Here is a 17,726-nt window from a genome sequence, read left to right as displayed (position 1 = left end):
TAACTACAGACTGAAAATCCCTGAGATGGTTTGGGCAGTTTGTTTTCATGTGCTTCAAAAAGTTTCAACACTGCAGCTTGTCCATGACAGGACTAAAGGAGCATCAGAATAAGAGAGACCAGATCTTGAAGGCTGGAATACCTGATTTCATCTGATGCAGTGCTGTCATCAGCACTGGCCCAAAATTCATCACAGCTGTCTTGCAGACCAGAGTCTAGAAATTTTCCCGTAGATTTCAGCAGCATTCCTGCAATATCACTGAAACCAAAAGAAAATGGGGAGAAACGTCACTTTCATTCATGCACTACCACTCCTTTTATTTCCTCTTTATTGCATCCCACATAAGAGAGCCATGCTGCCCCGTCTCAGCATCTTGTGGGGTCTGCCCTTCTTCTCAAGAAAGGGTGAAAGCCCAGTAAGGCAAGCAAGGCCAAATAGTCTTGCCACAGAAGGGGCCACGCCTGTTTCAGTTATTGCAGCAGCATGCGTACCTGTTGTCTCCTGCCACCAGAACCACTACAAAGTTTTCAGCATGAGTTTGTCTCACTTTGACATAGCAGAAGACTAGAGCTGAACAATGGCTGATTGAGGGAGAGGTTATGCTAGGCACCAAAAGCCTAGCAATCATCTATGGAGCCTAGTTACCCACAACAATGTGACAAGTAGAAGCAGGAGTCCAGATTCCAGACTGAGGGGCTCCTCACAGAACTGACGTCTCTGGGCTATGTGATGTTATAGTAGTAATAAGAGAACTGGAAATTTTGTAAATATGGCAGCAGTCACACCCTGAAAGAATTAGGCACCATGAATTTGCTCTGACTCATTCATTCAAGTTGAATGGAAGCTACATAACTGTGGTACTTTTCTGGAATTTTAGCAGGTCTGAAACCTTCCCCAGTAACTGCTTACATGGGATGTGGACAATCAAAACAGCTACTTTAATTGGAGAAAACTCAGGAAACAGATATTTCCTATTAAACTGAGCAACTATTCTGCAGTTTTAATTGTAGTTGCTGAAATTTGTTGTTTGTTGAGATGATTTCTGGCCTACTTGCCCTGTACCCTTAGAGGTGTTAACATGTCCACTGAAGGTCATATAGGTTATTAGCATTTGCTCTCTGCAAAGGGTGCACATCATTTAAAACTGCTTTAAGGGATGGTTAAGGAGCCACACCTAAAACAAGGCATAATGGACTCTACCCAGAAACTAGCACCATGTGTACACAGGGTTCCACTAGGTATTGTTTTGACCATGTGGGCGGGTGTCTGTAGGTTGGGAAAAAAAGTCTACCCGGGGGCAGAGAGAAGCAGACAAGAAACAGAGAGACTCAGGATATGTCTACACCACAAGTGCTACAGTGCAGCAGCTACACTGCTGTAGTGTAGACACTTATACAGCGATGGAGGATTTTTTCTGTCAATGCAGTAAATCCACTCCCTTGAGAGGCAGTAGCTAGGTAGATGGAAGAATTCTCCTCTCAACCTAGTTGTGTCTACACTTAACTGTGTTGCCCTGGGTGTGACATTTTTCACAGCCTGAACAATATAGCTAATTTTTAGGTGTAGACCAGATCTCAGAGGCAGCAAAAAAGCCAAGCAACTGCCTGTAAGCACAGTGGAACCCTGGGAGAAGCCTAAAGGAAGACTTGGGGTCAGGGGTGCAAGTTGAAAGAAGCTATGGCTGTAAGCAAAGCAGCTATCCCCTGATTTTCATTCCTTCGGCCTTCAGAAAAACAGGTCTTTGTACATTCCTTGTACATAAACAAGACTGAATAAAAAAATAGCAAACTACATTATCAATTTTTGCTCCTAACTGGAATATCCCCAGGGCATTGAACTTTGACTGCCCACTCAGGTCAAAAAGGGGCAGCAGTACTGTTTGGCATTTTGATATTTTTAAAATGGTCAGAAATTGAAACTTAATTTTGTCCAATAATAAAAAGGTAATAAAGTGTAACCATGTTTCTTTTATAGTGAGTTCAACTGACACAAGTTTGAAATTTGAAAGTCCTCTATAGGAGGTCAATTTTAGGGGTCATATACGTGCTATTCATCATGTCTTATCTATCTAACTTCCATGATCCTAGAATATATTAGCCGATGCTAACAATACTTGGATAAATTTAGTTAAAAATAAGATGGTCATTTAAAACTGCATGAACTGGAAACCACTCAGACATTCAATTAAGTAGCTTCTAAAGTCCTATTTATAGAGTTTATGTATTCTTTTATTTTTGGATCCTGATTCTGCAATTAAAATAAATCTTGGAACTGATAACAACACACAGAGAAAATTGTGTGTGTGACATTAATCTGGAGCATAATAGAAATTACTTTGAAAGATCAGGTCATTAGAATTATACAGTGTGACTCTAACAGGCCTAAATGTCTGGAATAAACTGACAGGACAAGAAGAGTGATTTAAGAAGTCCTACCAGAACAGTTTTCCAGCTTGAGCTTCACCTCCTCGTATATAAGGAGTTATTTCTTTGGTGAAATTCCATTCTTCCTCTAAGAGATTTTTTAAACTATGAGATGCTTGAGGTAACTGCTGTAGCATTTGGATCCAGCTTCGCATATAATCAAAATAAACCTGCAAATGGAAAAAAAGTCATTTAAATTGTACGTGTTATAAAACCTGTAATTAAGAGGCTTAATTTTCACACCCACAAAAAGATTCCACATAATACCAAGGAGATGGAGGGAACTATCTGTAATATTCTGTTTGCTGCAGCAGAAAATATGCTGCAAGCTTCTCTGCAATTTGTGGCACTGAGATGAATGACACACCAAATTATTATTTTGAGAAACATATGCAAAGAAAGACACTGGAGACTGCAGATCTCTTCACAAACATGAGGAGCTCCACTATACATGCACTCCTTCCCAAACCCTCTCCCATATGCAAACAAGTACAGTCAGCTCCGCTGTCATTCACTACTGACAAGAGTGTCGTTGTCGCTACAAGTTGTCATCCACTACTGACAACAGTGAATTCCATGGCATGCCAATGGTGGGCTTACTGAGTGGAGGGAAGAATTATTGCCAATTTAAAGGTATCTTAATAATAGTGGTGTTCTCAGAGATTCTTTCTTCTACATGCATCCCACTGTCAGTGTGCACAGCCTACCCACATAAGCCAAGAATCTTTTAGCAAGGAATGTCCACTGGGGTTGCACATGCATTGTGCGCATTCTCATGCCCCCTTTAGTGAGGGTATAAAGGGCAGAACAGCCACAACCACTACTCAGTTCCTTTACTAATACAGAAATCCAGAAACTCCTTAGCAGTGGGAAAGGAACATGGGTTTTGGGATCTGTGTGGACAAAAGCATCTTGAAGAATTTCAGTTACTTAAGGTAAGTGTCTGCACTTTGTCCACAAATCCCTTTGTAGGAGAGTGACTAGAAGTCCTTTCCAAGGAGATAGGTGATAGGATTCCCATCTAAATTATCACTAAGAATACCATTTTGTCACTGAGGTCATGGATTCTATGACTTTCACAGAACTCCGTGACTTCTGCCCACTGCAGCGGCGGGGCTGGAGCAGCTGTCAGCCCCCAGGACTGGAGCGGAAGCTGGTGGTCAGCTCCTGGCAGTGGGGCTCGGACTGTTAGTCCACTTCCCACCCAACCCCCTGGGTATTTTTAGTAGAAGTCACAGACAGGTTGCAGGCTTCCGTGAATTTCTGTTTATTGGCTGCTACCTGTCCGTGACTTTTACTAAAAACACCCGTGACAATATCTAATCTTAATTATGACTGTAGGACAGCTCTTCCAAACTGGGCATCTGTTCTAGAAGTTGCCACAATGGAGTAGTGATTGGTAAACATATGAACTGAACTCCAAGAAGCCACAGTACAAATCTCAGAAACAGGGACTCTCCTAAAGCAAGCTACAAATGTTGACTGAGCCCTAGTAGAGACTGTGCCCTAACTCGAGAGGGAAGAAGTAGTTTAACGGGCAGGAAATCTTAACACAGTCTGTAACCCATTTAGAGAATCTCTGAAAGGAAACAGCTTGTCCTATGATTTATTAGCAAAAGCCAAAGAGTCTGGATGACCTATGAAAGGACACAGCCCTAAAAACATCTAGTGTGTGGAGTTCAGAGTCTGAAGGCGAGCCATAAGATTTAGAAAAAAATACCATTTAACGTATACTTTGATTTATATGAAACTCTGAAACCACTTCTGGTAAAAAAAAATTGATGCAGCCTGAGAGTAAACCTGTTTTTCTAAAAAATTGTGTATGGAAGACTTCTCATCAAAGCCTGAATTTTACTCAACCAGCAAGCCAAGGTGATACCTACCAAAAAAGTCAACATAATGACAGGTTCATAGGGACAATCCATTAGAAACAGGAGCACAACATTCAAATCTCATGTAGGCAATGCAATGGCTCTTTAACCAGAGGAAATACATGACTCGGGCTTTTTAAAAAGTGCAGAAGGACTATACCTAATACATGCAGAAATTGGGTGAGGTCAGAGAGAAAAAACTGATATGTTGGTATACTAATGTGATGAGCTTGGGCAACAAAATGGAGGAACTTGAGCTACCGGTTCAGCATAGGAAACCGGATATTACAGAAGTAACAGAAACAGGGTGGAACAGTTAGCATGACTGGAACCAACAAGAGGTGATATTTTACATTTGGTTTTGGTAAGCAGTGAGGACATTACAGACAAGCTAGTCATAGAAAACAACACTGGATAGAGCAATCAAAAGTTGATTTAGTTAAAATTAAAAATGGAAGGAGAATCAAAAACATTTTCAATTTCAAAAAAAGTAAACTTTTGGAAATGAAGGGAACTAGTTAGTGAACCCTCAGGATAATTTATTAGCTAGTAATCTTTCTAGATAATTTCTTAGCCCTCTGATCAGGAGTAATTACAACCTATGAATCCACAAAAGAGAAAGGTGATTGCCAACGGGAGAAAAAATAAAGATCCTCTACACCTGGTCCAGGAATCTCAACTGCAGCCTCAAATCTGAAACCTCTAGTCAGATGAAGAGTGCATTGTCACAGAAGTTTAGAAGAGAGGCCTTTTTCTAAAGGAGTCAGGAGCCTTTTGGAGTACAGATATGAAGAAGATGGAGAAGGAGAAAGGTTAGGATCTAATTTACTACTACTTCTGCAATGGAGTGTGAACACCTACAGATGTCCTTCAGGTCCTTCAGAGAGTGAATTGCTTTGTCAGTTCCCCAATTAAAGGGGCCATGGCCTTTCTAAAGGAAGGTCTTGATTGTGGCCTGAACTTCTTTTGCAATGGCTGACAGATGCAATCATAATGTTCTTTGCATAATGACCGCAGTGGCCATTGACCTTGCCACAGAGTCAGGGGCATCTAATGAAGTCTGCAAAGCTGTCTTCATCACCAACCAGGCTTAGGTAGCCACCACCTTTATTTAGTCCCTGGTCTCCTGAGGAAGTTTTTCAGCTACCTCTAAAACCTTGTCCCATTGCAGAAAAATCATACTTAACTAACATGGCTAGATAGTTGGTTATATAAATCTGCAAACTAGCAAAAGAGCCAGCTTTTCCCCCTAGAAGATTCATCTTCTTGGTCTTAGCCTTGCTGTCAAAACCAAATACCCAGGGACCAGGTGGGTAAAAAAAAAAAAATACTTAAACCCCTTCAGGGGAACTTGATACCTGGCATTTGCCATTGGTCCTTGGCAGGCTCAAGAATGCCCTCATTTATAGGCTAGACTAAATGACCTTGGGATAGTGGGTACAAAATGTCAAATAATTTATGAGATCCCTCCTGGATGACCATTAGAGAAATTTCTAAGGTGTCCACCATTCTTTTAAGAAAGTCCTGAAATTCTCTATTGTGGATGTATTAGATGGAGTCACAGCTTCACCAAGTGATAAAGATGATATAGCCAGTGGAATAAGTTGGTCCTCATATTCCTCCACAAGATCTTCCTCCTCACTATGAGGTTCTTGCTAATCACTCTGAAGGCACTCCTGAGGAGATGAGCGTGTATTCCTAGAAGATTTTTTAAGAGGAAATGACAATACTTACTTACCCCATATAGAAAGGGAACATTGTATCAGAAGTGGAACCAAGGAACATAAGTAGAGCCCAGCAAATTGCAGGTGGATACAAATCCAAATTTTATATCTAGAGCCCTGTAAATCAGCAGATATCCACCGTATAGCCACATCCTGCACCCTGGCTTCTTGTCCAAGCTCAGTCTCCCCACTTCCCTGCCACTAGCTCCCAGTCCCAGTCTCTCTGACTGGCCAGTCCCGATCTCCCTTTCTGCTCCCCCAAAATTCATCTAATCTCTGTCTACCTCCTCCCGATTCCCTCGTACCCCCATTTCTCTCCACCGGCTCCCAAACCAAATCACCTTGGCCAGATGGTCCCAACTCCAAATCCCAATCTAATCCCTTCACTAGGCCTGACTCTCATCCTCTCTCCTCAGTTCTGCCCAAGAACCAATAAGGGAAGCACTGAGAACATAGGTGAGAGCCCCTGCTCTCAGCTCTAGTACCCAGCACAACAGCAGCCAGGAGCAGCATTTTTAACAAAAGCCCTGCTCATGTCCTGTGCAGCCTGGGGCATGTCCAGTACACACAGAATCTTTGAAGTATTTAGCTGCCAGACTAACAATTCTCTGGTGACTTTTTTCAAAGGCTTATTAGTTGGCCCAGTTGGGGAGGTTTTTCACAAGAACAGCAGAAGACCCATTCCTAACACAAAGGCAAGCCTGCTGCCAAATTTCAAGCCCTTGTTTCAAAGGCACTAGAACTTCTCAATGAAAAGGTTAAAAGCGGCTTCTTTTTTTTTAATTAATTTATTTTTTTAAACATGGTCAAAACATTTTTTTCCTCTAATCTAGTTCTCAGAAATGGCTGAACCACTTTTGCTGAAAGTTTTCAAAAAATTCTGCCTAAGGCAGATGGGAAATTTCAGCTCCAACGGTTGAAGTTTGGCAACGTTATAAGACTGAAAACAGGGTCTAATAATGGGAAGTGTCAGCTAACCTTAACTATATGCAGCGCTGTCAGCTCTCCCTATCATCAGACACCAAAATCAGAGTCTTCCTGAGCCTCCCTTATTCTTTAAGCTACTTAAAAAAAAAAAAAAAAAAAAAAAGCCACACAATGAAAAGATATCAAGCCACATTAAAGAAATGAGGTTTTAATTTAAACTCTCAAAAACAAAACAACTTCAGTTACACTCACTGGAGACCAGCAGTATATAATTAAATCAGCCTTCTGTGTTTAGTTATTGCCGTACCAAATATACTAAAAATAAGACATGCTTCTAGGATGGTACAATATCAAGGTGAAAATTAAAGCAAAAAGATGTTAGCTAGACAACTGTTTTCCTTGGTTTAATTTCAAACTTAATATTACTTAAATTAATTTAATTTTATTTATTATCACATTTATGATTCTATGATGAGCTATTTCATAAACAGAGGCAATTTGCCAAAAGAGCATATTACTGACTCTCTTAGCACCTAAGATAATAGCATTCCCACAATCCAGTCATCAAAAAAATCAACACTGTCTCTCACATACTTTTACATCTTTTGATAAAATGTATTAGAACAATGACCATTATTGCCATTTTTAAAAAAGGTAATATAAGCAGGCTAGACAGTTACTGGCTAAGGAAGGACAATCAGAAATGATCCCAAGACCTAGAATCAAGCAAATATGTAACAGATTTGTACTGGTAACAGAGTAACGCTAACACATTTACCAGGACACCAAAAATATTCCCTTTTTTGCTACTCACCATTAACATTTTATGCAGGTCCTCTTCAAAAGAATCTATGTTGTAGTCAATCTTCTGTAAGTCATCTAACACCTCACGTAACATAAACTGATAATATTGCTTCATTAGCAGGCCACCCTTCAGGACCTCTTTACACTCTCTTGCTAGCTGCAATAGAAGAGACCACAAACTGCAATCAATCTGCTATTCTCAAATTTCCTCTGAGATTTGGGAATTAAAGTTTATCTTATTTAAATAATACATTTGTGTCACTAGTGTGCTTCTCTAGCTTTCACAGACTAGTTGGATTGTTCCTGTATCTCCTGGGAAGTTTTGAATAAGTTCTCCTGAGACTGTAATACCACTCAGCAAGTTACTGCAAGTAGGGATGGCAGCAAATGCTTCAAATTTTATTTTTGCTATTTGGAAAACCATTGTATGCAACTGAATGGATAGTTTAAAATTTTATAACTGGACAAGGAGCTTCACACTATTAGATCAATGGTTTAAATCCACAGCAAGTCAGTAGTAATAGGTCATTTGACAGTTGTCAGCTGTTTGGGAAGCCTATGTGAAATAATTTACTATACTGGTCTTGATCCTGTTCCTACTGGGCAGATATCCACAACATGAAACACATCACTACAACTGACAATGACTGGCGCCCTCCCTTGTTGACAGTTTGGGCAAAAGAAGCCAAGGACTGAATGAATAATCTACTTATTCACAGAAGTGATCACTTCAGGTCAAGCCATGGGCACATCAGTGTGGCTGGCCATTCCATACCTGCTCTAGGAAGCATAGGTTTTTAAACAAGACGACACTAGAAGCACACTGTAGGAATCAACTATGCACTGGCAAAGAGATAGTCTGGATGAAATAATAGGAATTTTCCATTCCCAAATCTGTATTATTCCAAACCTAACTTCCATCCATAGGTCTGACTATGCATCACTGTCCTTGAGTACCGATTTCATTAGATTTAGGTTTGGGAGTGGGTTTTGTTTTTTTTTTAAATTCTATGGAAAATGTTATGCTAATTTTCTTTCTGAAAAAAAAAAATCACTACACTGAACCCTGTGTATGAGAAGGCTTAACAGAATGAAGTCAAGAAATACAAAAAGTAGAATCCTGTATTATTATTATTATTAGGGTGCAGTGCCTATGCCGTCCAACCATGGACCACAACCCCATTCTGCTGAACAACAAAAAGACAATCACTGTCTCAAAGAACTGAAACAAATAATCACTTATTCTTAGGCCTTGTCTACACTTTTAAAAATTAGATCAACCTAACTATGTCACTCAGGACTCGGAAAATTTGTGTGTCCTGAGTGCCATGTACCACCTACTCCAAGAGTAGATGCAGTTACGTCAATGGAAGAATTCTTCCGTCAACCTAGCAACCGCCTCTTGGAGACATGGATTAACTGCATTGATGGAAAACTCCTTCCATAGACATGGAGTGTTTACACTATGGTGCTACAGCGGCACAGCTGCTGCATGGTAGCTGTGCCATTGTAGCTTAGACATGCCTCTGTGTGAACTACACTAGTCATGTATTACTGACCTGGTGTATTAAAAAAGTATATATACACTGTCGTGGATAAAGGAAGAAAGGTTGCTCTGATTCTACAGGTGCACCAAATGCAGCTCATTTTACTTTGCACAACTAAGACTGTTGAAACAGATTTGGAAATCAGGCAAAAAGAATAACTAAACCCCTAGCATATCACATATTTTAAAGAACAAGCCCATTTTCTTTACTCTCCAGTCACTCATACAATATGCACCCTGCCGATCTATTGACTTGTTATGTCCAAGGAGCAGTATATCAGCCCTCCTTCACATGACATATACCATATTATTCAGCTCTTAAGTAAGTGTAGTGGTGGCAGTGGATGCTTAGTGACCAGCTGAAAGCCTTTTATTTGCAAATTGGCTAACACTCACCATTGCTGCTGACCCATTTACATAGGTTTGAGGGGTTGTTACAGAAGTTCTCAACTGATTTATGCTCCTGAAGAAAACTAAGGACTGCCTTAAAATTGCTAGTATTAGTGCAAGATTAGTGACTGTACCTACATAATTCAGGTAAAAGAAAACTAACTGCATAGTTTACAACAGGGCCTATGGGTCATTTGTTAAAATTAGGACCCAAATAGTAGGGTTCACGATTAGAAATAGCTCAGTTACCACTTTATAATGGCCTTTCTAAAAGTTGTTAATAGCTGTTCCCATAGTGGCACATACTGTATTTTACATGTTTAACATTTAATTCCTTTTTTTAAATAGATTTTTAAAAAATCATATCAAAAATAAGTAGTGAATTGAAATGTTTATAAACTTCATCCAAGATTTTTGTGTGACAGTCCTAGAACAAACAAATATTCCATTTGGTGGGGTTTTGCAATAATGCAGCTTTTACACATAAATCCAAATGAAGTATCCATATTACAGCTGCCTCAAAGAAGTTTAACTACATAGCAACTATACGCATTGTTCACTGAAACACTGAACCTGTTCCATAATTTGTATCAAATAGTTAGGCAGAGTGATATTGCACATATGTGCAAGTCAATTTTTGAATACAGGTAAACTAAAAATTTCATTAAAAAAATAAAGCAGATTATTCACTCCAAAACCTTAACCCAGCATCTAATATTACCACATGCAAAAATAACTATTTGTACTTCATAACAGAACAATTAAATCCAAGTTTTATAGAAAAAACTGTAACTGGGCTAAAAAGGTTGTAAGTGGCAGTTTGATAGGAATTTAAAACAACAAAGCAGTGAGCACCTCCAAAAATATGGTCTAAACTGTACATACTAAGGGATGTCAACGATGGTCCAATCTACACGGACCGAAAGTGCAGCTGCCAATGCTGTTTCTCTGAGGAATAAGTACAGCAATTCAAGGATTCTTTTCTGAAAACCATGCTGGACATATAACGTAATCTCCAAATTACTATAGTCTACAGCAGTTTTATAATATGATTATTTGTCAGAGATTTTCTTCCCCTGTAAATTAGGCTTCTGCAACCAAGCTTTTGACAAACTGAACCAACCAATTTCCCTAAGCTGTTCAGACTCACTAGGCAGTGACTAATCACCAGCTTCCAAGGTTAATCTCCCCACCCAGCTAGACTTTCTTTAATTAGATTTTTCCTTAGTCCTTAAACACACCTTGTGAAAAATACTAACTGGATAGCAACAAACATGTGGAGAATAGACAATTTTTTTAATTAAGTATCTAACTACTAGTTAATCATAAGGGTCAATTTAAAACAACCTGGGATGGCTCCAAATTGTAAAATGTTTCATCCTAGAAACCCAGTTTACAGGTAGGGAATCCTCCCTCTCTCTCTGCTCCTAATCAGTCTATAATATGAATCAAAAAGCTATAAATTGCAGTGCCCCCTGGTTCCCCAGTGAAGGAGGGGAAAAGCTCTTACAAAATGACAGAACTCAGCACTCACCTAATAAGGGTGCAGACTGATTGTTCAACCTGTAGTGCCTGAAAAAGGTATGTAGGACCAACAGGTGGCAACCTTACACAAATCTTCCTTTGAAGACCTTTCCTTCTCAGCCAGAGAAGTGGCCATGTACAAATAGCTGATTTTCTGGTTCAGTGGCCAGGCCAAAAAAAAACAAAACAAAAAACAAACCAAAAAAAAAACAAAACGGAAAAAGTTCATTTGGGCCAATCCAAAACAAATTTAATTGGGGGGGGGGGGTGAAAAATTTGAAGAAAAACACTAATTTCATTTTGGTTTTTTGTGGGGAAGAAGGGCTGGTGGTGTTAAACTTTTTAAAAACATAAATGACACAAAATTCTAAACAATCATTTCAAATAGAAAAACTGCCATTTTTGGAACAAAGGGACTAGACTTTTTCCAGTGGTTCCCCCCCCCCGGACAAAACAATTCAGCAAATTCGCCAAGAATTTGTGAAGTGTTTCAGTGGACCCAAATATGCATTTTTCAGCAGCAGAAAGTTTCATCCAAAAGATTTCACCCAACTCTAGTAGTCACGGCCCTAAGAGACATGGGTTATGATTGCTGCCAGGAGAGAAGACCTGCAGCTTTAAATGGGGGGGGAGGGGAGAGGGAGAGGGGGGAAAGTTGCCTATAACCCTGTTACAGAATTCAGAAGGGAATGAACATCTATTGGGTATTATGGTTCTAATGACTCAACTGATAACCAGGGGTGCTGGAACTAAGCATGCTGGGGGGTGTGGCAGCACCCCCTGGCTTGAAGTGGTTTCCATCATATACAGGGTTTACAGTTTGGTTCAAAGGCTCTCAGCACCTCCACTATACAAATTGTTCCAGCACCACTGCTGATAACCCATAAACTTAGCAAGGGACATAAGAGACAATAAGAAGGAGGTTCTATAAATTAATTAAGAACAAGAAAAAAGCAAAGGAAAGTGTAGGTCCACTACTAAGTGGATAAGCAGAACAAATGGATGAGGTGTTTAATGCCTATTTTGCTTCAGTTAAATAAACTGCTCATGTTCAGTCTTGAGACAAGCACACCAAGGGGGGACAGGATAACCATCTTGAAGTATGTTTAAGGATTGCAATAAGGAGGATGGTGATCAATACAAGACTGGGCTCAAAGAAGGGGGCAACGAAAAGGAAAACTTGAGATTATAGAGGCAGGAGTAGGAAAGCCAAGATCTCAAAACTATGCTGTGGTGATGAGTATGCCAAATACCTCCAACTTTAAAATAAACAAAAAAAAGAAGCACTTTTGAAAGACCCTTGGGATGATGCATATTTCAAGCTCCTTGCCCACCTGATGGAGAAAAAAAAAGTGAGATGAAAGTACCTGGCTTGAACCTACATAGTTCATTCAGTTAGCAAAGAGATCTATTTAAGAAGTACCTCTGAACTACAGGTTCTTAAAAATACTGATTGGGACACCTCTGGCATTTGTTGGGGGTGAATTCATTCTCTCTGATGAGTCAATTAGCCAGAATATTCACTGTTGATCTTGTCTCTGCCAGACGTACAACTTTGACAGCAAGAATTAGTCACCTCTACCGAACAGTGAAGAATGCTGGTTTACAAACTAAAGGGAAGGAAAACGAAGAGACAGCACCCCCCACCCCTGAAGGAGTTTGAAAAAGAGAAACTAATGTGCAACCATCTTTTTTAAATTATGGAGAGGACCCATCAGACTGAAGTGGTTTTCTCCCATGCCCTCCAACATAAGGACATCCAGATCCAAGAGAGATGAGAGGAATGGGCTCAGAAAGCGGTCTTAAGAAACCTGTCAGTCAGTCAGTCAAGAGGTATGGAGCTCAATTACAGTTTGGAAATTAATCTTGGGTATCTAGAACCAGGATCTAAATCAATCTGAGAACTTATGAAATGGTGGTACCTAAAAGGACTTAGATGAGGAGGCCAAGAGCTTTTAGGTTGTCTGAAGGAAGTGATGTCTTAGGATCAGCAGTCAATGCAGGCTATCCCAAAAAAGTCTATCTCCTGAAAGGAGAGGGCCATAAAAGAGGGCCTAGATAGACCATCACCTCTGAGTAGGCGAAAGAATTATATTTTTACTAGTAAATGTCAGGAAACATCAATTTCACCACACACACAAAATCATTTAAAAAAAAAATTCCATCAAAAATCAAAACTTACAGATCGCCAAAGTAAAATACTGCTTGAGAACTTAGTTTGATTTGAGGATATTTACTTTGTATATTTTGACATGTGATGTTGGCAATTTGTGTTTTGATGGCTATAAAGCTTTACCTTTCTATATCTCAACATCTGCTGTCATTAAATAAATTGTCTGACCACACCCACATAATTTCCTCCAACAGAGAAAATTTAAATCAATAAAAATCAAAATATTCTTAAAAATAAACATCAATATTATCCATTGACATGATAAAAAATAAAAAGAGAGTTCAGCCAAGCCTACCTATCAGCCAGAATTACTACACTGCCTGCCATCTCCCAGGCCAGTATCTGAAGCAAGTCTCTGGTGTCACATACAAGTTTGGTTGGCAATGAGAGGTAGTTTTGTTTTAATTTTTCTAGTCATGCTGCACTGAACGTCCAGGTTTTGCACAGGTCTTGAATTCACAAGAAAGACCAAAAGGAAAGTGAGGAAACCAGCAAGTAGAGGGAATACTTTTGGATGGGGAGAAAAAAAACCAAAAACTTGGAAACAAGCGACTGGTTACTGCCTATCGAGTATAAGCAGTAGAGAAGAATTCACCGGTTCAGATTGTGGAATGAGGAGCAGACAAAAAAATCCTAGTCTACACTGGTGAAGGAAACCATACTACACTCATACTAGCTTATGCCCACATTCAACACAACTGCTGGTAGACCTATTTCAACCTTACTGCAGATGACGTCTACAGCCTATAACAGCAATGGAATGCTATTTATTTATTTATTTATCCTTAGTGTCTCATAATCCTTTACTCAGACATTTTGATTCCTGGCCGCATAAATCAAACAGGTATATGTGACCAGTTGTTTATTACATAAACCTCATTTCCATATGCAGTTGAAGGCAATTTAAGGGACACATAATGTACTATCATTTCTGTAACAAATTCTCTTTAAAACAATTAAACAGACAACATTATAATTAAAGAATAGAAAGCAGTTTTTAATAAAAACTCTTGAAGCAAACCTGCTTAATACTCAAGAGAGATGGTTCCCCAGCGGGCCTTTGTTCCAACCTTAACTTGAGACATTCATGGATAACATTGAGAAGTACTCGGCAAAGGACCAAGAATGCAGGTTCAAAAGATGGTAAATCCATAGATTTCAGCTCTTCCATTGATACAGTGCTGCATTTTTGCTCTGAGGAAAGTGAGGAATTTGACAACTGCACATAATCTGAACACAACATGGGATCTGGGAACTCTGAAAACTGTAACAAAAAAATAAATAAAACAAGTATTGTAACAAGGATTTTAAATAATCTAAAGTTTAAGGAAACTGCATGCATGAAAAAAGAAATTGCTTTTAAGAGCCAGGCTATTAATCCACTATGATCTAATAACCTGGAAAGTCTGCAACACTATGATTTCAAATTAAGTCTTTTTTAAAAAAGCTAAAATTCAGTTTCCTCATAAAGCTGCCAGACTGAGGACAAATAATTTAACAACAGGTGTAGACACTTGAGAGTGAACAATCCAATCTTAATTTATTTCCAAGATCAGAATATGATTAAACTATCCAATGAAGCAGAATATTCTCTGTATAGAAAGAAAACAGGATTGCACATGAGAGCCTGGAATAGTGTTAAACCTAAAACAACACTGGAACATCTATTCAGATCATCCTAGGACACTTAAAGGTAATTTCAAGATTTAAGCTTTTTCAAAAAACGTTCAAGTGTTTTATACTAATGGAGTAATTCTGGAAAAGCAAGGTGATACTGGGCTTTGTCAAGCTGTGTGTTGCATCTGAATGGTAGCATTACCGTATTTCCTCCAACTGTTCTATTAGAAATAGCACAGTGGGGAAAGTACACAAAGCAACAAATAGGAGTCATCACACAGCGAACCAAAAAAACCCCCCCAAAACCAAAAGAAAAAAGAAATCTTGAAAGTGTCCTCCTGCAAGGGTTTGTCAAACTTGGTTATGTTTCTTAAAGCAGCATTGTGGTTAAAACAAGTAATACAAAATGGTAAGTACAGCTAGTATGTTTTCAAATTAAGGAAGTTAAATTTATATTTAACATCTTAAGCTGATTGCATTCAGAGATATTCTCAATGATGTTATCTAAACTATACGTGTACCCAAATGTAATGTGTGTTTCAGGCAAAGTTGCACATGTAAGCTTAGTGAGTGATAGCAATTTAGAAATCTGTCCTTTAATATGCATGCAGTGCTCACTAATGTTCATGGGAGTTGTGCATTATCCAAGGACAAAATTTGTCCTTAAGCTCTTTAAACTCTAATCCAGTTCTTATATTGCACCCATTACTGTAATATTTGAACACCTTCCATTGATGCATTAAGAGATGTGACTAGCATCTTTCATATGTAGTTCTCTCGTTTTTCTTCAGTGTCAGATGCATACAACATGGATTAACGTGAAAGGTAAATAGATTAAAAATATAAAGTAGATCAAATGATCAAGTACAGTTATGAAAATTAAAAACTTTAAATATGCTAACTATTTTTAGGCTCACCAGCTAATAGAAAACTTGTTTATTCCTTTACACCCACATTCACATTTTTGACATTTTGTTCCTACTGCATCAGGCAAGTTCTGTTTCCCCAGAACAGTCACACAGAATTATTCTGCCTGACAAAGTTAGGCAATGTACTTTTCCAGCAACATACTGTGTTCATTGCTTTTTAGCAATGGCACAAAACTAGTTGGCAGGCGTAGATTCTAAAGGGACTTTAAAAAGCACTAGCCTACTGTTTGATAGAAAGTTCCTTGAAGTTGACCAGACTAGTCACCTTAAACACAAAAAAGGGCTGATATGGGCTTCTTTGCATTATACACATCTTATAATCAGTAAAACTAATTCCTGTGCATATAATAGGTAGTATGGTGATTCCTTACACAGAGTTTCCACCAACCCGTGAAAATCAATATGAATAGAAGGGATTTCTGTGTTCCAACAATCTATCCATTCCAAATTGAAACTTCAATTCCTGCCCCCTTCAAGGTTTATGTCCCAGTCATCACCCTCATTTCCTCTCTAGGACGACCAGGGAAATCACCTTTACAGCTAATCAACTGTTTCTCAAGTGAACCAGCAGCTTTAAAAGGCATGAACCCCTTCTCCTCCACCCAAAAGGTGGAATGCACTGGATAAAATCCTGGTCCCACTGAAGTTACGGATTTTTGCCACTGACTTCAATGAGATAAAGATTTCACCCACTGTCTCCACAGAACTCCCAGTCTCTGCTCAGACAAAAATCAAGAGACCAAGATGAATCAATCAGCATGTATCTGTGATACAAAGTGCCTAACATTTCTGCTTATACATGTATAAAATGTAATGTAAAAAAAAAAAATCAATGATTTATTTCAACACTACTCCTATGTATCCTTGCGACTCGATGGGCTGCTACTGCAGTAATTAATCTCTTCAAAAGAAATCTCACTACACCTTCCTTTTACCCCGTTCAATTTTTTTAAATTAATCTATTTTCTGGGGCTTTAATGGAACCATAACAATAGCAGTCAAGGCTTTTTAAAGAGGACTTTTTCATTAGCAATAAGCCATACGAAAATTAGTAAGGATGAATTTTACTGCCCATGTGCAAACATCTGAAGGTTAAAGTCTTTGTTTTAATATAAATACATTTTTTTCCAAACACACTTTTGCCAACAATGTTTTAAGAACTACACTAGTAGCAAAAATAACCTAATGAAATTTAAATTCTCAACCTGGAATATAGCTAATGAGAATATGGATTTTAGTGTTTGTTCAGTAAATTTTTAAAAGACTCTTTCAAACAACGTGACTTTTCATAATACTGGGGAATTATTTTTAGGAATACAGGATTAAAATACAAAATAACTAAAAATGGTATTTTCTAATACTAGAGATAATACAGCAAGACTTTCAAATACAGGGCATCTATTATTAGACACCTAAACCCCTATTAAGCCACTTAAGATGCCTGATTTTCAGAAGTTCTGACTAGCCACAAATTGTTCTCTGCAGACATTTTTCCAGCAACTCTGAAATATCGCACCATTTAAGTGCCAAAATATGGCCTTCTTAGTAAAATTTACAAAAGTGCCTAAACTGCTTACAAGCCTTAGTTCCACAAGTTAGGTAACTAAATACTTTTAAAAATCTGGGTGTAAGGCACCTAACTCTTATTGAAAATGGGACTTAGTCACTAGGGGTATGACTGCACTGCAATTAAATCTTGGCATCTGGCCTGGGTCAGCTGACTCAAGCTCACTGGGCTCGCGCTGCAGGGCTCTAAAAACAGCAGTGTTGAGGTCTAGGCTCAGGCTGGAGCCCGTGC

General features: G+C 38.8%; 1 protein-coding gene across 7 annotated transcripts in view; it reads right to left on the bottom strand.

The window, feature by feature from the left end:
* The window catches only part of MAP3K4 (mitogen-activated protein kinase kinase kinase 4), a 142,924-nt gene that overhangs the window by 72,282 nt on the left and 52,916 nt on the right, over window positions 1-17,726 (bottom strand). For all 7 annotated transcript variants that reach the window (XR_012667704.1, XR_012667705.1, XM_075126848.1 and 4 more), the window contains exons 4-7: window positions 14,404-14,646; window positions 7,760-7,906; window positions 2,436-2,593; window positions 142-258 (exon numbers count right to left, since the gene is read on the bottom strand). Coding sequence is in view for 5 of the 7 variants with exons in the window: in XM_075126848.1 (XP_074982949.1) it covers window positions 142-258; window positions 2,436-2,593; window positions 7,760-7,906; window positions 14,404-14,646 (665 nt within the window). In the remaining 2 variants the exon portion in view is untranslated. The remainder of the gene's footprint in view (window positions 1-141; window positions 259-2,435; window positions 2,594-7,759; window positions 7,907-14,403; window positions 14,647-17,726) is intronic.

The sequence above is a fragment of the Caretta caretta genome, chromosome 3, assembly GCF_965140235.1.
Source record: "Caretta caretta isolate rCarCar2 chromosome 3, rCarCar1.hap1, whole genome shotgun sequence".
NCBI lineage: Eukaryota > Metazoa > Chordata > Testudines > Cheloniidae > Caretta > Caretta caretta.
Note: the sequence above shows the minus strand (reverse complement) of the source record. Positions and strands in the feature narration are given on the sequence as shown.